The sequence below is a fragment of the Papio anubis genome, chromosome 4 (assembly GCF_008728515.1).
Source record: "Papio anubis isolate 15944 chromosome 4, Panubis1.0, whole genome shotgun sequence".
NCBI lineage: Eukaryota > Metazoa > Chordata > Mammalia > Primates > Cercopithecidae > Papio > Papio anubis.
In genome coordinates, this window is record NC_044979.1 from 11,622,876 (window position 1) to 11,649,940 (window position 27,065).

At 36.2% G+C, this 27,065-nt stretch overlaps 1 protein-coding gene across 1 annotated transcript in view; it reads right to left on the reverse strand.

The window, feature by feature from the left end:
* CNTNAP2 (contactin associated protein 2) overlaps positions 1–27,065 on the reverse strand; it is a 2,167,939-nt gene that overhangs the window by 1,178,053 nt on the left and 962,821 nt on the right. Inside the window, exon 8 of the mRNA XM_031664956.1 lies at positions 26,475–26,739. Within this exon, the coding sequence (XP_031520816.1) occupies positions 26,475–26,739 (265 nt within the window). The remainder of the gene's footprint in view (positions 1–26,474; positions 26,740–27,065) is intronic.

Consider the following 27,065-nt stretch of genomic DNA (forward strand, 5'->3'; position numbering starts at 1 on the left):
TGAAGACTGATACATTTAATCTGTATTTAAAAATGAATAGAGTTGGTTATGTGTTTTTAAAAGTTATTTCTTAAAAGATTGCATCCAAATCAAACAATATCTGGACATCAAAGATAAATAGGTATATCTGACTTTCTAAATACTTGATTCACCTAATTTTATTTTAGTTCAACTCTAATGTCAGGTGTAGATATGTTAATAATGCATATATCTTTTAAAAATTAGAAACATAAAAGTTAAAGAATGCCAGAATAATCGTATTTCTGAAATGTAAATTTGATCCTATGATTCTCTTACCTATATACTTCTAATAGCTCCCCATAGAATAAAATCTGAATCCCCTAAAAGATACACACGACTTCCCAATTTGAATTCCTGTAAGCCCTTTCTGCTCTTTTTCCTTATGGCCCACATGCTCCAGAAACCTATAAAGTTTCCCGAAGATGTTGTGCGGTTTCATACCTCGTCAATGCTGTTCCTTTGCCTGTTTAGAGTGACTCATTCGCTTGCCCAAATCAGGAATCCTGACCTTTCCTTTTTTTCTCAGATCAAATGTTACTTCCTCTGTCAAACAGCCACCGAATCCTCAGGGAAGCAAGTTACTCTTTCCTTTATACATAAAACAACTTTTATACATCATTTTTATGGATTTTATTACACTGTATTGTAATTTTTTGTTTGAGATCTGTTTTCTCCTTTAGAGAATAAACTCTTTCTGCTCAGGGAGCCTGTTTTATTCCTCTCTTTATCTTCTAAGTGCATTGCTCGGTGCATGGCCTCTAGTAGTTGCCCAACAAGAACGTAATTCATTCTGGCACATACAGGAAGGGAAAATGATAGAGACAGAAAACTCCATCATTCAGCTTTTGCTTTAGATTTAGGCATTTCCAGTGCTTTATGATATTGAAGAAAAATCACTCTGAGACACAAACACCTACACTTATTTTTCAGATGTGCTAATGCTTGCATTAAACCATCACTTGATGTCCCATCTTATTTGCAACTAATGAATAGGTTAATTGTGCTGAATCTCAGGTCAGCTGAATAAGATGTGATTTAACTTAGCAGTGTGAAAAAAGTAGTTCCTTTTCATAAATACAGTCAGTATGTGTTCCTGTTGTGCATGTAATCCATGGTGCAGAAAGAATAAAGCCACTGAAGAACTATTATCATAAATAGTGTTATTAGGAATGAACTGAACTTAATTTTTTTCAGCTGTCATTCAAAATGGCTTTATAAAAACATTAAAGGTGTTTTTTAAGCTTGGTGGAAACTTACTCCATTAGCAGATCATGTCGTTATTATTAGATATTTCTATATGAATGTTTTCAAGAGGTCCACGAAATTTTAATTTACTTGAAAACCTAAAATGCAGAGTTATTTGTTTTGACATGTTTAATCACTTTTCCATTTTAAACTAAAGATAAGAAGTCACTGGGGAAACAGGGAAACAGAAGACAATGTCAGTGTGAACACAAAGAAATGAGAGGTTTGCAAATGAAACTTCACCTTATTAAACTGTCATTTAGCTGAGTGTTTTTATGACTTCTTTAGAACAGGAAAAGCATATAAATTGTTTTTGTTATTGCTGATTTAATGTGAAATTATTAAATCCCTTAAAAATCAATATGATAGTCCACTATGTCCTACTAATTGAATTACTGATAATAAAAACATCAATAAGAATATAAAAATTTGAATTAAAGTTTAATAATTTATTATATCATTTCTGATAAATATGGTACATCAGAATCTGGGTGCAATAAAAACCACATGAAACTTATTCATACTCCTTATTCATTTGTTCATCCATCTAGCCAAGTGCATTAAGCACATATATCTGTGCCAGGCAATGGGCTAGGATCTTGAAAAACAATGACAAACGAGGGATGTGGAAGCCTAATTCCCAAAAAGTTTATATTAGTGCTAGAGATAAACAAGAAACAAACAAAAAAATACAATACCATTGCACACTATTAAAATAGGTGTTAAAGGAAATGAGCAGAGTTCAATAATGGAAATAAAGGTGAGCCTTGACTACAGAAGAGTGTCTTTGAGGAAGTGCCTCAACCCTGGTGAATGAAAAGAAACTTGACAACTGTTCTGAAAAAGCACATTTATGGGCAGGAACTGGCCTTTGCAAAAACAGTTATATTTGTTTCCATTCAGGCTATCTTCTTTGCCTCTCTTTTCGGTAACCCCTTCCTCCTGATCACTTCTCACACAACATTCACATCAAAATTGGGTCTCGGGGAAGAAGATGTGGAATTTCTTTCAGAAATATTTGCATTTCAACAGAGGTCAATACCCCATTCTCACCATGGAAAGAAATCGTGCTCTAATGCGAATGTTTCTGGCATCATGCATTCAGTACATTTTGGGGACCTGGAGGGTGTCATGGAGCGCCTTCCTTGGTTACCAAGAAATATATGCCAATGAAGCAACAATTGAAGGTCACTCCTGTTGAGTTTCTTGAAAATATTCTGTTTTCTTGGGCTACTGCCAGGGCATCAAAAAGCCATGCCTGGAGACAAATGGAGAGGGAAGCCAGGTGGGTTTAGGCTTTCTGACCTTTCTGGAATTTTAATGAAGCAGAAGCGTGGCTATGGGGGTAAAACAGCACAAGTATTTTCTTTTCTTGTGATTCTCTACATAGGGCACCAGGATTGTGTGAGATCAAAGGTGACATATGCTTGTAACCATCCTAGTGTGAAAGTGAAAATAACAATCTCCTCTAGGAAGATGCCATAATTACTTTCATTTTTGGTACAGAATATGATGAGGACACACCCATGGTCAGTCCAGTTATTAAAGCTCAAGTTTGGGGAAGAACTGTAAAGGTCATCTGTCCCAAATACAAAAATCTTCTCTACCATATCCCTGACACATCCTTGTATTAGCCCTCCTAAAAGAGCTGTACCTTTTCTCATTGCCTCTCAAAATTCTTTGAAGACTCAGATGAGATGACATCAATGACAGCACATTGAAGGGTTTAAAGCACATTGTGTGCATATACAGGGTTTATGCAACGCAGCAAAAGCAAGAAAAGTCAGGAGAGAATTCCTAGGAGAAGGGCAAAGACCATTTTAATATATTTGACAATTTTGCATTGATTTTTCTCTGGCAAACAAAGGAAAATCTTTGTGAGGTTTATTTAAATGTCAGAATAAGAACAAAGCATATATTTCTGTGTTTATTCAGTACATTCCCCACATATACCATAGGTGCTGAATTCACACAAATGATCCTAAAATATGTTTTGGGTTCATCAATTTGCATCATACCAAAAGTGGCAGTTCAACAGAGTTTTAACCTTTCAATGGACCAAACACATGTATGACACTTTTAGTCGAATAACAAACCATCGTCTCTCAGTTCATCATATCTCCTATATTTTGGTTTGTGATGCTGGGTATGAGGCTCTGAAATTTACATTACTCCTTTACCAGCCGGCTCTGCATTAGACTCTATGATACAAGTACTGGAGGAAGACTGTAAGGCATGAGGAAAAAGTAAGGACTTGCTCCTGTTGCATTTCCTATTCTTTCCAGTGTTGCCACAAAAAAATGGTCCTTTAATCCATGCACCTACGAAATGGTACCAGTAGCATTTGGTGACCATTTCCAGATTTTTTCCCACATTCTGAGATACATTAGCACACATGCCAGGCACCTGTACTCAGAGGTCTGATCTAAGCTCCTCAGCATCCCTCTTCCAATCTCTCAGGGTATCAGCACAAGCTGGGCAACATTGCCTTCTCAGTGGCACCTTTCCCCACTAACACCTGTACTACTACTACATAGGCTTAGTTTTACATAGTACATACTATCTACTATCACCCATACAAATTGTAGAATGCACTAATATAAGTATTAACATGTTATTCATGTTAAAATATAATACATGTCATATATTATGCTTAATTGTGTACAATATTGTCTCTATGAATATTCTTTACCAATAGCTGTTCTTCCATATCTATAGGGCATTAAATCTTTAATTGTAAACAGTGCATTCTATTAATTACATTTCTGCCAACATTCATATCAGTTATGCAGAAGTCCGGGTACCAGTTCTCCAGGACGCCTCCTTCAAATGTCTATGTTCTAAAAGTTCAAACTCTTCCCCTTTGTTCCTTCAGTAACTACGCTACCTGCTGTCTTGGTTTATTAGCGCTACTATAACAAAATAGCATAGAGGGGGTGGCTTATAAACAACAGATACTGATTTCTCACAGTTAGGAAGGCTGAGAAGTCCCACATCAAGGCACTGGTAGGTTCGGTGTCTGGTGAGGGACCACTTCTTCCTGGATACCTGTCTTCTCACTGTGTCCTCACATGGCAGAAGGCTCAAAGGAGATCTCTGAGGTCTCTTTCATAAGGACACTAACATCACTCATGAGGGCTTTGCCCTCTATACCTAATCACCTTGCAAAGTCTTCATCTCCAAATACTCTCACCTGGGCGGTTAGGAGTTCATCATGGCTTTTGGCAGGGAGGGCGAGTGGTGGGGAGAAACACTCAGACCTTCGCAGCTGTGGTGCTCCAGTGTTCCTATTGAGCCTCTTTAGTCTCCTGATGTCTTTTTAGCCGTTTCTCTCTCTATTAAAATCACTGGGTGGTTTCCACTTTCCTGACTGGCCCCTGACTAATTACAACAATATATAATGAATCCAAGACATAATCTAACTATATGTTTTTCTTTCCTTTTTTTTTTTTTTTTGAGACGGAGTCTCGCTCTGTCCCCCAGGCTGGAGTGAGTGGCGCGATCTCGGCTCACTGCAACCTCCGCCTGCCGGGTTCCCACCATTCTCCTGCCTCAGCATCCCAAGTAGCTGGGACTACAGGCGCCACCACGCCCAGCTAATTTTTTGTATTTTTAGTAGAGACGGGGTTTCACCGTGTTAGCCAGGATAGTCTCGATCTCCTGACCTTGTGATCCGCCCGCCTCGGCCTCCCAAAGTGCTGGGATTACAGGCCTGAGCCACCACACCCAGCCTCTTTTTTTTTTTTTTCTATCAGAAACCATTTCAGAGAAATATTTACCTATACTTCAAGTACTTTAAACATTCAATGATTAGTAGTTTGAAACCTTCTTGGAGACAAGGATAATTTTAGAAGTTGCTGATTTCAGTTCAATATCGTTTAGGGGGTGGCAGTTGAAAACAGAACTCTCCATTTGAGTGTGCTATGTGCATTTCGTTTCAATTTGTGAGAAGTGGTCACGAGAGCCGCCATGCCTGGCCTGAGAAATAGGACAGACTGTCATTTCTTAGAGACTAGAACGCACTAAAATTAATATGTAAAATAGAAGATGATTTAAAAGTCAGCAAATATTATCTATCAGTGTGTACAATTGCTTATGATAAATAAGTAAATTTAAAATGTTTTTAAATTTGAGGTAAAAATCCATACTTCTTTTAAACAGTACTCAATTCAGAAAAGATTAAAAGTACTCATAATTTTGTATAACCTACTGGATCATTCCATTGTCAAGCCTACACTGTCTTTAACTGAAAAAAAAAAAAAAATCCTAAATTTCCCATCCTGCTACTCATTTCTTTTATGTCCAATGTCTCACACGAAATGGTTGTACTCTCTGTCTCTAATTCCTCTGATCTTGCTTATTCTCATTTTCAATTAAAACCACTTTATCCGGGTTTCACCTTTACCACGCCATAGAAACTGCTTTATCTTATCAATGTCATTATGAATGTTATCACATCTAGTGGATTTTTTTTTTTTTTTTTTTTTTGGCATCTTAGTAGTATCAGATCTTCTCCTTGAAGATTTCTTTACCTCCTGACACTGTACTTTCTTAGAAGAGCAATCCTTGGCTCTTCTCCTTCTCCTACACAGCATATCCAGTTCATCAGGGAATTGCCTTCAACTTATACTCGGAATCCAACCGCTTCTCGACAGTTCAACTCTTCTTCTACTACCACACAATCAGCTCTCAGCTGGATTTAGCAACTCTCTGTTTCTATTCCTGGATTCGAAAATCTACCTTTTAACACAGAGTCAGAATGACCTTTTACAACGTGAAACAGATTATATCACTTCCATGCTCAAAACTTTAGTTGCTTCCAATTTCATGAAGAGTGAAAGTCAGCGTTTTCAAGGTGGATTTTCGTGTGCTCAGCCTTACATGCGCTGTTCACTGCATTAGTTTCTTCTGTTACTACTCTCTCATCGTTCAGTTTTTGTTCAGGAAACATTTACTCTCTGCTGTGCTTCAAACACTTAAGGTGGGCTCCTACCCTTGGGCCTTAGCTTTGGCTTTTCTCTCTGCCTGCAATGTTTTTCCCCCAGATACCCACTTAGCTAACTCCCTCATCTGTTTGAAATGGGTTTATCATCTTTGTTATAAAGTTTATGCTGATATGTTTTGCACTGTTTAGGGTCCTGCCCATCTACACTCCAAATCCCTCTTATTGGATTCCTTTCTTTTCCATGGTATTTTCACTTGTCATCTTCTAATATTCTATATCATCTCTATATACTTTATTTATATATTACAATTGTAAGCTATGTTTGTCTACTTCTACAACAGTTTAAGCTCTCTATAGTTCAGAAAGCTTTTTGTTCCTCAATTTATATTACATGCCCAGAACACAGTAGGCTTAACATAGAGAAATATTTCGTAAATATTTGTTATATGAGTGTAGAAACTTATGTCACCACTCAGTCTCCATGAAAAGTCTCTGCTTCCCTCAAATGATGTCCCTTTTTTTTTTTAATGGAGGAGACAGTAGCATACCTGTCTTTATGATTTTCTTCCTAAATGCCTTTCCTTCCTCACCCAGCTGCATTGTAAAAGTACTCCAGAGCTCTACTCTGATCCCCACTGATCTCCTTGTTCTCAATTTGTAAAGCCAGCATGGACCAATGGAAAAAGCCCAGAAATGAACATCAGACTTACTATGCTTTGGGTCATGTCAGTGCATAGCCGTATAATCCTGAGCTGGTATCAACATCTGATCCTCAATTTTCCCATTTTAAATAATACAGTGAATATTCTGATCTGTAAGATTTCTTTTGATTCTAATTTTTTATGACTTTAAGCATAATTTAAACACAACGTTTAAAGTATATATTTGTCTAATAAGAAGGCGTTCTAAACTGGCTGTTTTACCATCAAATCTAATAATGTTTTAAAACATATATGATAAGCTAAATGTTCATTTAATCAGTTGTCTCCTCAACTATACCGTAAACATATGACTTGAGGTTTTGATTATTGTCCTTTTCGTTTCCATACTACCAAGATCAGTACCAGTAACATAATAACAACAAGAAGTCTAATACTTGTAAGAGCCAGTTACCCTCCTAAATCATTTCACACTTAATTCTTATAGCTAGCCTAGGAATTCACATACTATTTTTATCCTCATTATACCATTTACAAAGGAAAAGCCTGTGGCACACAGCGATTAAGTATAGTTGGTAGGCATTTAAGTAGATTTGAACTCAGGCATTCATGTTCTAGAGTCTATGTAATTAACCACCACAACCTACTGCTCCTAATTTATTACTCAATATATTTTAATTATTCAGGCAAGCAGAAGGCAGAGAACAGAACCAATGAATCGTTAGGTGCTTCTCTGATAACATTTTTGAATATGACTAGATAATTATGTAGTTTCCAGGAACAGATTAAATCCCCTATGTACATGAGTCATTGTCTTTGCTATAAATTGCTTAGGCTGGGTATTGGCTATGTCAGCATTGCTGTAATTATCAAATTCAAAACACACATACCATTTACCACTGGTAAAGTACAAGATAGCACATTTTTTCCATAACTAGATCAGGGAAAAGGAATTTGGATGCAAAAGTACATTCAATCTTAGCAATTAACAAGGAAGGCTTCCCAAAGACAATTCCATTTCCACATTAGTGCATGAAAGCCAAAGATAGACCCAGCTGCTCTTCCCAGCTCTGTGCTGTGGTTGCGACTGTTGGGGAGCAGTGAAAATATATTGGAGTAACACATTTTAAAAATCCCTAAAAAGAACTATCCTTTTTTGGACTCGCAAACAAAACAGACTGCCAAATACATGTTAAATAAAAATTATGTTTTACGTGTACAATGATTTTTTTTTTTTTTTTTTTTTTTTTTTTAGTTTTGGCTTTACCCTTTAGAAAAAGCTTTCCATAAAATTACTGGCAAAGAAATAAAACAATTATGTTTACACAGGTGAAAGTGAAGAATGGAAATACTAAACTTAAGGCCATTAAATTAGACTTTTGCCTGAATGGCTCTAAGAATATATGAACATTTGCATTGTCATCTTTAAATTATTTCTAGGGATTAGCTGAAAAAAAAGTATAGTTTATATTTAGTTATATTTGGCTATTTGTTTTATTCAATAGCTTGCGTGCTAGATATGTATGACTTTACTGTCATTTTGTTGGCCTATTTCTCACTCCTTTTTTCACAGCCTAATCTTACAAAAGATTACTTATTCTCATGCTTATCATTCGCCTTATACCAGTTCCCTCTTAGGGTTGGATTTACTTAACATTTTCCCTGGCTTTGGAACGTTTGCCACTTCATTGTTTTTCACTAGCATAGGGTACTAGAAAGTACAGGAGTTTAAAAATAAAGTCAAATTCATTTCAAGTACCAACTCTGCCTCTGTAAAACTTGGATACTCTCACATATCCATGGCTATCATTATAGATAAAACTATGAGAATTTGTGTGACCTTTTAAGCTTTGGCCTTCTCTTTACAAAAGGATGATCATATGTGTTTCACCATTTGTTGTGACAATTATGTGAATTAAAATACATCAAGCACCTCTTAGTTACCACAGATTGCCCCTTAGTTGATGTTAGTTCTGAGCTTTCAATTTCTTGTTTTTCATTAAAAACATGCCTTGGCTGATATTTGATTTCTTTATAGACCTTTGGGGCTCTTTTTGGGTTTTGTCTGATCCTTCCATCTCCCCTCAATAGTCATTCCAAGTAGTTCCAGTTTATTTTCTTTATTATACAATCTGATTACTTACCTACTCTGTTGTTGTCTTGTTCTGTTTTTTGTACTTTCACCACTTTGAGCAGATTTCTCATAAGGAGTGAGGAGAAAGGAGTTGAACAAGGAGTAGACAATAAACCAACATTCATAATTCATAAGTATATAACAATATTTTTCAGTTTTCAAACAGCATTAGCCTAGGTTTTCTCTAGCTAGTGGAATTAGTATCTTTCCTATGTCTTCCAAAAGATTAGTAAGCAGTAGATGTTGGAAAATAATTCTTATACTACTTACAATTCTGTCTTGCACTTAGTCAAGATCTAAGTTGTGAATTTCCTATTATGTAGTTGCCTGCTCAGGTTTATTACTTTTTTTCTATTATTTTCTTTGTAATTCTCAACTATACTCAACTCTACATTTTTTCTTTTAACAAAAGTTACAATACTGTTCTTAAGGAGCGCTCCTGTTAACTTTCAGTACTCTTTGAGTTTTTCTTACCTAATTGTCCATTCTCTGTCTTTTTGCTGGTTTTTCCTCCTCTTACCAAATTTTGAAAGATGAAGCTCCTGGAGACTTGGCTTGAAATTCTTTCCTCTTCTCTGTTTATCTGTTCTTACTTAGTAAATAAACTATGGCTTCCAATGCCAACATCATCCACATGCTGATAATGTCAGCCTTGACCCTTCTCTGAGCTCCACACTCACATCCTTAACTGACAACTTGACTTGTCCTCCTAAATAGGGAGCAGACATCTAAAACGTGACAGGTCCACAACAGGACTGGATTCTCTCCAAACTCTTTGCATTCTTTTCCATATCAGCTACAGGGACTATAAATCAAGTAAGGAACCTACAATTCAGTCTTGATTCCTACCTTTTTTCACACTCTGCATACACCTATTGCCAAGCTGTGGTAGTTATACTTTTAACTATTTCTCACATCTTCCAACTTCTCCTCACATACATGGCTATCATCATAGGTAAAACTATGATTACTTACTCCTGGATTATTCAATACTTTCTGCCTTACCTCATTTTCCCTGTTCTCACCTCTCACTCCAAAATCTATATTACCCTCTAGTCTATCTATCTATCCATCCATCCATCCATCCATGTGTATATCCACTATCCACACAGTAGATAGAAATCTATCTATCCATCCATCTACCTATCCACTATCCACATATTAGATAAAGATATCTTTTAAAAATCATATCATTCACTTCCCTTAAAAGAAATCCTCCAGTGGGTTTCCATTCTAATTTCTTACCATAGTTTATTATACCTTCCATAATCTGGCCTCTACCTACCTCTCCAAACTAATTTCTCTCTTTTTGCCCTTTCTTGTATTCATTGAATAGGGATGTGTTTATGAGAGGTGAAGCCAGCTGGAATTCCTGGGTCAACTGGGGACTTGAAGAACTTTTCTGTCTAGCTAGAGGATTGTAAATGCACCAATCAGCTCCCTGTAAAAACGCACCAATCAGCACTCTGTAAAAATGCACCAATCAGCGCTCTGTGTCTAGTTAAAGGATTGTAAATGCACCAATCAGCACTCTTTAAATGGACCAATCAGCTCTCTGTAACATGGACCAATCAGCAGGATGAAGGCAGGGCCAAATAAGGGAATAAAAGCTGGCCACCCCAGCCAGCAGCAACAACCCACTCGTGTCCCCATCCGTGCTGTGGAAGCTTTGTTCTTTCGCTCTTCGCAATAAATCTTGCTGCTGCTCATTCTTTGGGTCCACACTACCTTTAGGAGCTGTAACACTCACCAGGAGGGTCTCCAGCTTCATTCCTGAAGTCAGCGAGACCACGAACCCACCGGGAGGAATAAACAACTCTGGACACGCCCGCCGCCTTTAAGAGCTGTAACACTCACTGCAAAGGTCTGCGGCTTCACTCCCGAAGTCAGTGAGACCACCAACCCATTGGGAGGAACAAACAACTCCGGAGGCACCACCTTTAAGAGCTGTAACACTCACTGCGAAGGTCTGCGGCTTCACTCATGAAGTTAGCGAGACCACGAACCCACCAGAAGGAAGAAACTGGACACATCTGAACATCTGAAGGAACAAACTCCAGACACACCATCTTTAAGAACTGTGACACTCACCGCGAGGGTCCCCAGCTTCATTCTTAGAAGTCAGCGAGACCAAGAACTCACTGGAAGGAACCAATTCTGGACATATTTACAAGTCACAGGACTTCTGTATTTTAGGTTTTTCCTATCCAAGCTTTACTTTTTCTTATCTTTTCTGTCTGAGCCTAAATCGAATACCCACTACTTTTTACCATATAGTGTTGCATGATTTCTTTATAGCTTTATTCTAATCTATAAATGTTTTATGTATTTATCTAGAACAGTGAGGGCACTCTGTTTATACCCTCAGTGCTTAATATATTAGGTATCCAAAATGAAAGACTCTGTGTGGGTGGGTGGTGTATGTGTTTGCAATATTCAGGTATGAATCAAATCACAGAGATGAGATGATCATCATGGAGGACTGTTACGTTTTTTCTCTCATTATATAATTTTTTCATCTCATTTATTCATCTCACATGGTACTTGGTAATTTTTTTTTTTTTTGTAGCGATCAAAGAGCAAGTTAGTAAAGGTGGAGGAAGAAAGATTGTCCTCCTCTGTTCAGCAACTACAGAAAGGCAGTAGCATGTCAGGTGTCATCAGTAGCAAAACAAGAGGCCCACTTGGGAGCTGGTAATAGAAAGGAGGAACACATGATGAGGAGGAGGAACTTCTAAGCTGACTACTGAAAGAAGATGCAAGATCATCCTGAATACACTCCATGCAGAGGAAGCTGAGCCATGGAAGGACAAAGGTGTTCAGTGCTCACTCTCCTTGCTCTATCATGCCTTCAGCTCTCTCCCACTTAGAGCTCTAAGGGACACACTTTGTTTTTATTTTGTTCACTGAAAAGGAATCATTTATTGAATTAAATAATACAGGTTCTTTGTATATGTAATTGATGTACATTTGATTTTAAAAAGAAACTGTTTGCATTAGGTCACCATAAAGCAGATTTATATACTGATATGGTTTGGTTGTATCCCCACCCAAATCTCATCTTGAATTGTAATCCCTATAATCCCCATGTATCTAGGGACAGATCTGGTGGGAGGTGATTGGATCATGGGAGTCGGTTTCCCTCATGCTATTCTGGTGACAGTGAGTGAATTCTCAGGAGATATAATGGCTTTATAAGGGGCTCTTTCCCCTTCCCTACTCACTCTCTTTCTCCTGCTGCCTTGTGAAAAGTTCCAAGTTTGCTTCCCTTTCACCTTCTGCCATGATTGTAAGTTTCCTGAGGCCTCCCCAGCCATGTAGAACTGTGAGCCAATTAAACGTCTTTTCTTTATAAGTTACCCAGTCTCAGGTATTTCTTCATAGCAGTGTGAAAATGGACTAAAACACATATAATCATCAATTGTAGGAAAACAAGAAATTAAGTTTCTATGTGATCTCAACAGAAGTACTCTTTCCTTGATCATAAGAAAGTGTATTTTTTAAGAAAGTAAAGCAAATAAGTTTACAGAATTGCAAAACACTAAAGCACGTTAAGCAAAAACTCTTCATTTTTAAGAAAAAGGTACGATTTCTCATTTTCTATTCTTGGCATACATTTTAACTGTTTCTGATGAAACCCAAACCTCCTGAACCCATTTCGGTGTTATTCAAAATTTAAACTTCTTCTATATTTGGATTAAAATATCTGTTCACAAATGAGCTGTGCAAATGGATCACCTTTTTTTTTTTACTTCAAACTTTCTTTGAATAAATTAAACAGCATAACACCAACATTTCCTCTATAATCAACTGTGATACTAGCTCTACATTTATAAACTGTTTTGTAGTCAAGCCAGAACAAGGAGTTACTTGTTCATAACACCCAGAAGAGCTATCTGAATGTCCGTTTTCACAAGAGCTTTCTCCATTGGTGGCATTTTATAATTGTAGGGACTATCCAGGTCATAGCCTGTGGTCTCCACGGGCCCCTGGGTCAGGACCATGGCCTCCTCCCAGATCTCAGCAAAGTGGAGCTGTTTGTCACTCTGCTCCACAGGCTAGCTGGCTTGCTGGGGCAAATGATGGGTGTCTCTTCAGAGCAGGGCATGGCTGACTGAGAAGGTGAGCAGAGGAGAGAGCCGGAAGAACAAGAAAGTGCAGAATGAGCCCCTAGGACACACTTCGCAGGCTAATACATGCTAGTTAAGGTTCTTTCCTCCTTTCAATCTTTTTCTCATGCTGTAATATAATTAAATTTTCAAAACACCTGAACCTAATATTGGCAATCTGTTATGTTGACCGGTGTGATAATTATCTGCTGCCTCATGTCAAACTCACACAACGTTGCATGATTTATGTTTGCATCTACTAATGATAAAAATGGTAGGAACAAGTCATAGTGACGCAATGTAATAGAGAGTCAAATGTTTAGAAAATTAGAGCTTGACATCTATAGAGAACAAATAACAAAATATGCTTTAGAATAGTACATGAAAGTGTGTACCGGGAGAACTCTCTTATCTTGTGCTTTATTCTGACCATACCCATCATTGCTTTGAAATACAAAATTTCCACAAGGAAAGCAAAAGTGAAATCAAACGAAGGAGTCTGGAATTTTTCAAAATATGTATGCTGGGAAAGGAAAACAGGAAACTATAACAACAGAGAGCAAAATGACAAAAGAGGAGAAAAGCTCTAAATAAACTCTAAATAAGCTCTAAATAAAGAAAAGCTCTAAATAAAGGGACCTCAGCAATCAGCTTGTCTATACTTGTTAACTTGTTTCTCAGTATGGGAGAAAATGGAAGCCCGTGGAGTGGGGTGGGGGTCTAGGCTTCTCCCTCTGGGACGCTCAGCTTCTGGAGTGCAACAGAGGAGTTCCTTCAGGTCGGGGTTGTCAACCTGCATGCTATTTATATTTGGCGACAAATAAACCTTTGTTTGGTGGGAGGTGCAGGTGAGTGGGTATTGTCTTGTGCTTTGCAAGATATTCAGTAGGATTCTGGCCTCTATTCATTGTGTGCCAGTAGCATCCTACCCCCCACTCTCCAGTTGTGACAACCGACAATGTCTCCAGATATTGCCAAATATCCCCTGGGGGTCAAAATCACTCCTGGCCGAGAACCACCGCTTTAGAGGATTCTTCCCACAGTATTTCTTCTCCTTACTTGCCTGTATTATTTGTCATGGTTTTATTAAGATAATAAAAGGAAATTAGAAATGGTAGGAATTGGTATATTTTGTTGCTTAACAGTTAATATGCAAATGTTTGAGAAGAGGAATGAAAGAAATCAAACAATACAAGTTTTAGATGAGCTATAATTCTGACTTGTCTAATGTCATATTATCTTACTGATTTAATCTTTTCTATTCTAAATCGTTCAAACTTGGCAAATGGAGACATTATAGCACTCAATTAGAATTATTGAATTTTAAGGTTTTTTTACTTCAAGATTAGAGGATTTTTTTAAAAGTATGTATGTACTCCTGCACACACCCACGTACTCACACAATACCTATCCGCCACACAGCATTGCTGAGAACCCACGCATATACCGTAACGCAGCTCACATTCTTTAGATTTCTTTTTTCAATATTGATGCCTATCAGCTATTGTACATAATAAACTCATTGTGTATTACAAAACTTCTCTGGGCAGTAAAACAATACACATAGAACATCCTTTTTCCTTTCAGTTTCCTAATGGAAATAATTCTTCTAGAGACTATCAAGGGTTTATTTCCCTCATCAAGCTTTTTTATGAACAAACCATTTGCTATGTATGCCGACGGCACTGATTATCCTGCATGAAATAGGATACAGTAGTTTCTTGGAGCAAAAAAAGAGTAGAAATATACCTGCCAACAGATCTACATGTGATCCAGATTTCACATTTCCCTATAGAATATTGCATTATAAAGAATACGTGGTAAAAATGGAGAATTTATTAGCTCTATTCTGTTAACCATAGCTGAAAAGAGTGTGCTGGAAGTATAGTAAGCATATGCTGTATGGTCTTAGCTGAACCTAAGATAAAAGTGCTGGCGTCAGGATGGAAGTATGGTGGGGGTGAAATTTACTTCTCCATGTTCACACATAATGTCTCGTATAAAGTTACTCTAAAGTTTATGTTTTATTGTTTGGTTTCCTAAACAATAATATTATTGCTTGGAGTTTTCAAATAGAAGACTTCAGAGACAACATGATTTAATCATCAGTAGATGCCATTTCTGTTAACAAAGCAAGTCAGACTAGACTCCTACAATAAATGGACAGTCTCTGTTTTAACAAGTGTAGAACTGACTAGAGATCCGAGATCTTAAGTAGAAGGTAGAAAAAAAAATTATTCTCTTAGTTTTCCCTGGAGTTAATCATGTCAAATGCATTCCCAAGCCTGAAGCAAAGAATAAAACTAAATTAATTTTAATCATGCACATTTATTTTTTGTATTCTGTGTGAAAAAAATAAATACAAAGGGAATATGACTAATTTCAAGGCTTTACTTCACGTCATGCTCCTGAGAACACATTTTTTGGCAAATATAAACACGCTTTCATTTTATTCATGAAATAGTTTACCCAGTACAGCTCTAGGCTTTAATATCTTCCAAAAAAAATCTCTTCTTAGTATAAAAGTATAGAATTAAAATTTAAGTCCTGATCAATTTCACACACATTAGCCTCCCACAGTGAAGCAATTATTTCCTTTGAGATATTTGCTGCTCTCCTTTTATAATGAATTTGGTTTACATAAACTGATGAAGATAACAGAATTGTAAAGTTTCAGTTTATAACATCTTGGTATCAGTACATTAAAAAAATCAGTCAACTGGATATTTAGAAACATGCCACAAGTAAGATATTGTGCTAAGTAAGCTCAGAGGTAGACAAAGGAAGAGTGGGATTATCTTTCTTAAAAAAACTTTAGAAGATTAAACATTTTCGAACAGAGTAATCAAATATCTGAACAATATATTAAATCATGTCAGACAAATATAAACAATAAGAATAATTTAAAATTTTAAAGGATTTGAGATTGCCATGGAATTAGTATTCAGGCGTTTTGTGGAGGGCAGGTGAGACCATCTTTAAAACTTGGGGGTTCAAGAAAGATTGTTGAATGGGAACATGACCCAATGGAAGCAGTCATTTTGAAATTGTAATCAGGAGGAAATGTGTGGAATGGACTTGTTTAGAGAGGCAGGAGGCAGAGAGAAGAGCAAGGAAACTGCACCAGTCTAGGTGTAAATCAAACCAAAAAAGCAAAGATGAAAGTATTGATTGCCTATTTCCTGACACATGAGTGGTGTTAGGAGTACAGATATGAGGGAGACATAACAGTGGAGGAGTATGTGATTTAATATGTAACAAAAAAATGGTTGTTATTCAAGATACAAGGTGCTATACTAGAGGATGGAAGATTGCACCCTGGGGATTGAGGAAGGAAAGCATACTAAAATTGGACAATAAATGATAAGTGGCAGCTTGCCAGGATGGAATATAGAAAAGGAAATCCTTGTCAGGGAGTGGAAAGTAGTCACTGTGATGCAAAGTAGGAGAAATGAGGCCAGACGCTCCAGTGGAGCATAGTTGGCGCATGTTCTTGTGTGGCATGCTAAGAAATCAGGACTTATTCTTTAGTAATGGGAAACTAGTGAATTATCTTCCTTGTGTTTTAGAAATAGAAACTTGGATAATATGGGAGAAAAATTAGAAAACATTAGGAAAATAAGGGAGATTACTTAAAATGCACCTGTGAGAACCTCAAATGGACATGTAAAGGACATCATTGATGTTAGGTTCTGCCTTCAACAAATATTTCAGATGTGTCATATTCAACAGTACCTGATCCTGTGTGATCACATAACACCAAAGTGTTTCATGAATATGAGAGGCAGTGGCCAAGGGTAGTGACTTTAGACTCAAATGCACTGGGCTCCTTTTAAAGCTCTTCTCTTCACTAGCTGAAGGAGCCCTGGTGAGTTACTCATGTCTATTCCTGTGGTTTTTTTTTTTTTTTTTTTAATCTATGAAATGTAGGTGATAATGTCTTTCATCTTGTGGAGTTGTTGCAAGAATTAAATGGCTTAAAACAGTTGTGTGCATTATGTTTGTTTTAACAGTAACAGGAACAGAGAAAGAACTCAATCCATAATAGCCAGTGGGCAATCTGGCTCCAGAGTCCATGCTCATAACCACTATACCCTAACAAATAGGTCTGCGATTGAAATAAACAACCTTTTTGGCAATAAGATGACCTTGATTAGGTTTTCAAGGTATGAGTTTTTGAATTAGGGTAAAGAAATAATGGATGAATGAAACATTTTAAAAGAAGGGTAGTGATTGGTAAATCTTTGCATGTGTCAGGAAAAGATAAAAGGCAAAATTTGATTTTTCTCAATGTTTTGAACTCCAGTCACCAGAAGAATGATTTTACCATTTGTATAAATGAGATAGAAAGGTTTCTCAATAATGCAGGACCTAACTTACGAGGTTATTGGAACCATAGCAAGATAATTAACACAAAGGCTTTAGCACAGTGACAGGTATAGTGTAAGCATTCAATAGCTATTCTCTATTATCACAGTTGTCATCATAATCTTAGGATTAGATGAGAGGCATATCTGGATGGCCCCAGAGTCTCATTCTCGCCAGCCTTTATAGCAGTACAGCAAGGAGCTAGCTCAGCAGATCTGAGGGAGCACAAAAGAGAAGTTGCCTGATATCTACCAATGAGACCCAGAGGCTCTCCTTTTTTAACAGGACAACTTTTCTGGCCCTTGCCCCTAAAATTATGTACAACATTATAGATGCAGGTCTCTCGGTCCTAGGATCTTGGCCGCGGTGTTAGCTGACAAGCTGTGCTCAACCGAAGCTAAGATCTTAGGGGACTATGTGAACTTTACTACTTTTCTGCTTGTAGTTTTCCCCATTACACTATATGTTAGATTTGCATGCCAAGAAGCAATACGAATTTGATGACAAAGAACACGAGGGTGGCTGAGATTTGGCACAGATGCGCACAAGGATTGATAGCAGCAGTTGAGATTGGGAGGTAGTTAAAATTCATGCCCAAAAGGGGAAGCAATATTCATAGGCAAGAGGAATTTACGACCTAGAATGATCAAGTCAACCATGTCAGGGTTAAAAATAAAATAGCAGAGGATTGGAATGAGGGAAGGAGAGAATCCTGGGAAATGGGAGATGAGCAGTACTCCAATATCCAGGCAGAGAACTGGCAGCAGATTATATGTCTAGGGGTAACAAGATCTTGGCCTCTGGACAGAGGTTCAACAGTAGAGATCCAGTCTCGGAAAGATGCTCAGAAAGCCAGGAAGCGCTAGAAGAAAGACTAGAAGTGATTGTAGAGAGAACAGACATCTAGGCAGGTTATCAGTATCTTTCAGAAAACATCAGAGTCTACCAATCGCTACAGTAGGAATCTAGGCACAACTGTAATTATAAAATTGAATCATAGAGAATGAATGAAAGGAAAAAAGCACTGACTGGAAAGAAGAAAGACGACTCAGAAATAGTACTCAAGAAGAAATAGGACTCAGTTCTCAGAAGTAGGGTCTGTGCTCATGTTAGAAAAGCCTCAAGGGAAATATATCAGAATAAAGTAAGTCAGAAAATGTAGTTATGATTGCAGATGGGGCCATATCCACAATTATTTCCTGATACTATGTTTACCAAAGGGAACTACTTTCTAAGCATGTTGAGTGACTCTCCCAAAAATTTCTTGTGGAAAACCTGGATGAAGAAAGAAAAGAGACCAAGAAATATATGTGGCTAAACATGATATTGAGTCTCCAAAGGAGTCCTTCTTTCAGCTGATCCCAAGTCACTTTCAGAGACTCACAGAATCTGCAGAATCCCTCCCCCAAGAAGGCTGAGTTCCACATCTAGTTACAACCAAGCAACAGATAACCTAATGAGCCTACATTCTTCCCAAATTACTTAAAAATTAAAGGCGGGGGAGGTAGGTGCTAGGCAATGATACTATCTCACAGTCTGAATTTCCTGGTCAAGTTAATTATCCCTGGGAATTCTCAACATGAGGTTAATATTCTCAACATGAGGGGGAGTGGGGAGTGGTGTGGAGAAGGTTCCAAACCAATGACTGCTTTGTGGTTTTTTCTGATTATGAAGGTACATCATCCCTGATTGTTTCATGCCAACACTACTTATTTTGTTAACTATACTTATTTTGTTAACTATCTGAAACAAAATTAGACACACAATTGCAAAAACATCTAAAGATATATCTCTACTATGTAAATCCATATTGCTTAAATTTACCGATTACTCATTTATCCACTACAGAAGTTTCAACCTTACATGAAGTTTCAGCCCTTAGCACTTAAATGAAAGATAAAGGGCCACAGTGTATATGTACCTCAAAATATCATTCTGTACATGATAAATACATACAATATTATCTGTTAACTGAGAAATATACTGGCTTTTCAGCAAAGTTAATTTGTTTCTATGTCCTCCCTGTTCTTGTCTTAGAAGCATCTTCAACTACATGCATATATTAATTTTGGAGTTCCTGAGCTATGTTCTTTGCTATTCTTTCACAATACATTTTTATTCTCTTAGTATCAACTAGTGATATCTGATTTGTTTTCTCTTTATTTGTACAGTAAACTGAAGCTTTTGAAACATGGTCTGGTTCTCATTGGCACCTTTTCCCTCCATTTTATCCATCAAAGTTACTAAAATTTTATGGTCTACTTCTTGCAATTTTAAAAAATTATTATACACAGATACACCCAACATGTTTTATTCATCTTCCCTGAAAAAGGCATAGAACATTTTAAAAGGCTCAGAAATCTTGTAGAAACTAGAATGGAAATGGTGTCCTGGAGTGTGATTACAAATTAAAATGTCGCTTTTGCTTTCTAAAGAATAAGTCAATACCTAACATCATAAAACTCTCCCCGAGTCCTTTTTTTTCTTTCATTGTGCACTGCAATGCTTCTATTGATGTAACATGTACACCAGCATTCACTGCAGTATAAGTAAAGGTAGATTTCCACCCAGTTTGCATGATCATGGTACAGCCACACTGGGCATTGACATACAATAAAAAGTCAGTTGTGCGAAGCTACCCGGGAGCAACATAGCATTCACTCAAATGCCTTTTACTGGGTACCATGTGGCTCTCCCAGCAAGTCTACTTGTGAATTCTGGGGAATAAAATCGGCAAAATGTGTTGTAGATATGTCCAAGGATATCTTATTTCTATGTATCTATTTATATCTAGAATTCAGATCTTTATCTCACTTTTGGGATCCACTAAACAATAGAATCTATTCCTTTCCAGCTCAGTTCTAGGCTCCTAATTAAAATGAGTACAGTGCTCTATGAATTAGAATTTCTTAGGCTCTGATTTCCCCCTTACCTTTTGTATCTTAAGATGATGGATTTGAGTTTACTGGAAATTTTTAGATATCTACAAGTCCATCAAAAAGTACAAAAATCTAAAAATTACTTTTTAGCCACTTATTTTGTAGAAGTATGGTGTATGTAGATTATTTGTGAATAAAGTGATGATTTATTTATTTATTCAATGTATTCTTTTATTGAGAAAAAGGAATATGTTGTTACCTGATAGCTAGCAATAGTTTTAAGGGACAACGCTTTTATCTATCTATCTATGTATCTGTCTATCTGCCAATCATTTATCTACTTATCTAGCCAGTTATTTACCCAGGTTGAAAAATAGTTTTAAAATTACATAGATGGTGTGGAATTTGTTCAAAACGAGTTACGAATATTTTCAAATAAACATTATAGACACAACCCCAAATTTCTGCACCTGACTATAAAATGCTCCATTTGTATGTAAATGCAATTGAAATTCTGTTGAAGCTTATTATTTAAGGTGAAACTTTTAAGAAATTGGCTGTACATGTTTCTAAGTAAGGAAATTAGAATTTTTAAATTGATATAACTTATGCTATTTAATTTCCATTTGTAACATTGCTAACTAAGCCTCATACTTTTCAGAAATATCATTTTATCATCAATTGTTTTGTAGCATATTGTTTTTGATTTCTAAAAACAATTGATGTTCACTGTAGAAAGTACAGATATTAGAGAAAATACATTAAAAAGTTAGTATAATGAACTGATAACCCACCAATTAGAGATAATCACTATTAGTATTACTTATTTATTTCATTATAATTTGGAATGAAATAAAATTCCTATATTTATAATAATGACATTGAAGTCATAGTCTACTTAAGTTTTTATTAAAATTTTTATTCATAGCATTATGTTTTACCATATTATTAAATTCTATTTAAGAAACACGATTTATAATGACATAATAGTATTCCACATAAAAATACACATTTTAAAATCACCTGTCCATTTTCAGTAGTTTGTTTTCAATTACTTTTGTTATTGTATATATGTTGTGATAAATATCTCTGGGTGCTTCTTTATTTTCTTAGAATCAGAAAAACTTTAATGGATCAAAGGGAAGTAACATCTTTTAAGGCTTCTAATAAATATGGTTTAAACTTGAATTAAAAAATTTATCTTGCTAAATAAGTCTCCAATTATTTTTCTGTAAAACATAATAAAATAAATCTCTTAAATTATTTGTAGTAATGCCTAAACATTTAGTTTTTGAGTTATAAGAATTTAAGACAATTTGAAATAATATCAGTATAGAACTGAATATAATTTTTCAGTAAACAACTAAAACATCAAAAATTGTATTTCAAACGAGATCTTTTTTCTTACATGATGAAAAGGATATCTCATGGGGCAAGTTATCACTGAACTTTGGAAAATGGTATAAATTAATTTTTTAAAGAAATATTAATATGCTGGCTACATTTGCAAATGTTCATAAAGTTAAGAGCAGAGATATTTTAATTGCTTAGAATAGACACTACTAGGACTGTTCCCAAATATATTTGCCCAGATTGAACTGGGAACTATTTCCCAGCATGCTCCCAGCCACACACTGAACCAAGAAAACTCCCACTCCTCCCTTGACACACCCAATGGAACACAATGATTTACAAAGGAAATTTTACTAACAAGCAAAGTAAATAAAACAACTCACAAGAGATTTCCTTTGGAGATGAAAATACACACACAGATGATCTTTTCTGATTACATATTTCTGAGACAGTGTGGACACTGAACAGCCATTTGAAAATTGAAGCAATACCTACATTAACAGAACAAGGAGGTTCCAGTACTTGAGTATAAGAAAACAGATAACTTAGGACAGGACATATTCTGAATCACTTTTTGGAAAGGCTTTGTTTACACATGGAGAGAAGTTAACCTTTTTCCAATAAGTGAGAGAGAATATTAAGATAAATCACTTTCTCACCACTATAATCAATGCCGAATCACATGGTATTACCTTGTTAATATTGGCATGCGACAACTGAGTATTGTTCTAAATATCTGTTTGTATTTAGTGGCATAAAATTGAGTCATTTTGAAATAAAAACTTACTTCAAAAGGTAGGTAGGTTTTTTTTTTGTTTGTTTGTTTGTTTTCTTTTGCTATAATTCAAATAGTAATGTACATGAATGCTTCTTTTTACTACCTTTATAATATTATAATACTGTTCCCATAAGACAAACTTAGTTTTCCAATATAGAGTGATGGAGCTAATACTTCCAGGCAACTAAAACTTTAAAAAATTCCAACACTTCAAATAAGAAAAAGAATGTAGGTCAGGTCAGTGTTTTCCAAACTGTATTTAGGACATGAAATTATTACAGTGGGTCATGATCTTTTTTTTTTTTTTAAGAAAAAAGCGAGAGAAGAGAAAATATCACAATTATCATAGTGTATCTAAAATAGCAAGGTAAGTTTTATTTCACTGAACTTTGTGTCAGGAGATTTTGAGTATGACATAAAATATTTTCTTACTGTACTTTGATCAAAATTATTTGAAAAACATGGTTCTAGGTCCACCTTCCCCAGGGTTTTGAATTTTAAGTTAAAATGAAAATTATGCCCAGAATGAACAGCTATTATTCATTGGAACCTTTTTGCACATGTTTAATTTTCTTTTATCATTTATGCCTAGTTAAAAGTAATGCATAAATATGTACTACTCATAAATCAGTAACTGCTGTCCTAAAGAAAGTGATATAGTGGGATAAAATCAAGGCATTTTGAAATAAAAACTTATTTTTTTATTTTTATAAGTTTTTATTTCAAAATGTAGGTAGGGTTTTGTTGTTGTTGTTGTTGTTGTTTGTTTGTTTGTTTTTGGCTATCCATCAGAAAAAGCTGATGTTGCAACTTGGAAAATATTTTTATGGTAAGATAACCCACTCCATAAATCCAAGACTACTACATTTAACTGAATTTTGTAATTCAAGTCTACTGTTGATTACTAATGAGACTCTTGAAGACAGTAATCACAAGTTGGAAAGAAAGATGCAAAGACAGGGTGAACAACATATTAAACATTCTTTTACTTGTAAGATGTATTTAATGTTTTAAATTAATTCCCAAAGAACAGTGTTGACCAAGATGGGAAAAAAGGTTTTTGATCCAACTGGGTTACGTTCATCCTGGACCACGGAACTTATTAAATAAAAACCAAGTTACCAGTATATATTAACAGTATCTGAGAGTCTCTATATTACCTTCTCAGTGCACTACTTTATGTGTGTACACCAAAATCTTATCACTGGTTATTTTTCTTTTCTAGATTTTCTGCATTTTCTAAATTCTTTCAATCAAAATATTTAACCAAAAGAGAAATGGACTGACATTCTTCAATGCTCATGCTGATAAGAGTAGAGTAGCTGTGATACAGATACATTTCCCTTTGTTAAAGCAAACATTAGAATCTTGAGTTAACTGTTTTCTCAGTGTTGCCACTTTACTGAATTATTTAGACATTTAATTGAATTTGATAAAATACATTAAAAGACAGAGGAAATTATCTCCTATGGTTTCCATATGTACTTGTAGATTGAATGAATGAATATAAAATATAACTTTTTAAAATGGTTGAATTTTCTTTTTTTCCTCAACTAATCTTTCTCAAATGTGAGCACTTAGTTTCCACTGTGCATGTATGTTTGTGTGTGTGTGTGTGTGTGTGTGTGTGTGTGTGTGTGTGTATAAAATGCTTGAAGCAGTAAAGTATTTGTACTGGATTATACAATACTATGGAAATCTTTAGATTTCATATCATTTTCAATTAATTTGCACAGATTCTTGGCTAAATTGACAAAAAAAACTTCAGTCCATTTTTATCATCTTTAAGCAAATCTATTAAGGTGAATTAATTGTCATGTATTGGATTCCCTTGTTCATTCTATCTTTAATTTTCAAAATAAACACCGCTGAAATTAGGTGAGAGCATCCTGGAGTACTAAATTATACCAAATCAAATTAATACATGTTTATTGACCACTAGGGTTAGTATCTTATTCTTTCAAATATATTGGCTCCTGTTACATGGAAACCTACCAACAAATTGGGTCTGCTTAGAGACTGCAAGGAGAGAGGCCTTCATACTAATATTTTTATGTTTAGTCATCAGAAAATAATCACTAATCATAACAATATAATGTGGGAGTTTTTCAACTGTGGCAAACATTTTGCTTTTGTATTTGTTTTTTCTGTTTTTCTGGTCTCTCCAGATATTTCCGATTTGCTGTAAATCTCCCTAGGTATACTTGTAAAAGAATGCAGTGATAAAATATGACTAGACATTCAAGGAAAAAGCAAAACTAATAAGCAGAAATGGAGAAAGTGAATATCTAGGTATTTCCCAATAGCTTTTGAGTTCACTAATTTAGGCACATCTCTGACATAACAGTTCCTTGTGGCTTCCTTGAATCCTTTCCAGCAATAGATCATACATTCAGGCCATACACAAACATAAAGCCTATTTTACAAGAAAATATATGTTCTATATCAGGGGATATTCTGTGAGTTCAAAGGGGTCAGAGTATTGAACTCAACAAATATGGGAGCGCACTTCTTACAGGTAGTATTCTATAGGCCAGAGACAGAAGAAAAAGGAGCATGGAGTCTAGAGGGGAAATGAGAGGGACAGGCCGGGCGCGGTGGCTCACGCCTGTAATCCCTGCACTTTGGGAGGCCGAGGCGGGCGGATCACGAGGTCAGGAGATCGAGACCATCCTGGCTAACACGGTGAAACCCCGTCTCTACTAAAATACAAAAAATTAGCCGGGCGCGGTGGCGGGCGCCTGTAGTCCCAGCTACTCGGGAGGCTGAGGCAGGAGAATGGCGCGAACCCGGGAGACGGAGCTTGCAGTGAGCCGAGATGGTGCCACTGCACTCCAGCCTGGGCGACAGAGTGAAGACTCCGCCTCAAAAAAAAAAAAAAAAAAAAAAAAAAAGAAATGAGAGGGACAAAAATCATAGCGTGTTCGAAACTGTGTCAGGGATATGCATGGGGTGCCATGAGTGTATATGGCATATTCAGAAATCAGAGTCCATGGTCACCCAGTTAAGCTCTCTGTCATGCCTCCTTTCACTATCTGTTACATCTGTACTAAGTGTTCAGTAAATGTTAGTTTTCTCCATATCTCCCATTTCCAAGTAGTTCTTCACTATATATATATACACACACATACACATACACACGCACACACACACACATATATACATAGTATGACTGTTGCAAAGACTATCCCAAGAAAAATAGATGAAAACAGTTACTATTTATCAGTCCAATATTGAGACTAATTTTTCTTTGTTTATAACATCTCAGTTTACAATATCACCTTTCTTTGTACTGTATTTATCAAAGAACATTCCAAGGTTGTGAAGTCTATTCAAATAACAAGAATATTACCTAAGCTTCCACTTGTCATATCACTACAAAGCCAAATTTAAAATTATCCTATTTTTGGCTAAGCCAGTCTTCCATCAGTTGATACACAAATCTTGTCATTCTACCTCATATTCGCTTTTATTTTCTTTTCCAACCATTTGCATAATTTTAGCAAGATCATTTTGAAGTTCTGATTCCAGCAGTGTAATATTCCTTAAAGTTAAAATTTGTATAATCCTGTTACTAATAGTAAAAGGTACGTGAATGTTCATAAAGAGAAAATATACCAGATACCATCATGTTTTTAAAATAAACATTCTTTGTTTTCGAATATAAATTATTCACTTAAAAGAACAGCAATTTCTCTATTAAAATAAACTAGCATTGGTAAGGAATAGATTTTGCTTTTCCAATCTCAACCATCTTTCTCCTTCACCCATGCCTTGCTCTCTCAGCAACTTTCCAATTCAACTTGGAAAGTTGAATTTTCTTATTCAATCAGCACACACTGCAACCAAGTAAGTGTCTTGAAGACCTGAATTAAAACCTAATCCTGAGAATGTAACACCAGCAAAACCAAACCAAACTCCACATTAGCTTTGGAAATTGCAATCGCAGTTTCAAGAGCAAATGTCAAATAGGCTTCACTGACCTGAGGAAATATCGATTTGACTCATCTTGGTCTGTGTGATGTTGATGTGAACACCCACTTTGCTTTCAGTGAGGTCAATCTCCACATTGCCCAAATTATCCGCAAAGTGACTGAAGACCAGGAGACCGTTGGGGTTCCATGTCCTAAACTGGAAACTGACTGAGAACAGGTCCTGGTTAAGCCGTCCGGGTACCTCCAGGTAACTTGTAGCATTAAAAAAGACAGGCACTGTATAGGGTTCCACACAAGAGAAGCTCAAATTTCCCTGTAAAATAGAAAGACAGGCTTTGAGGAAAACACAGAATAAAATAAACATCCATGTAAGACCATTGATGAAGGTATAGTTCTACAAGTTTTGAAGCACAGCCCGAGCCTAAGTGAAATTCACATGCAGCAGCAGTGCATAGATTCAGTGACTGGATGCACCACCATGGATCTACTTGGAGTGTAAGACCTACTATTGAGCAGCAGTTGGCTGTCTAACTATAACAAGCAGCTTCCGCCATGGGATTGACAGCCAGACAGCCTGCTGTGATAGGCTGACGATGAGTTGTAAAGTGTGTATATGTGTTGTGGGTGTGAGTGTGAATC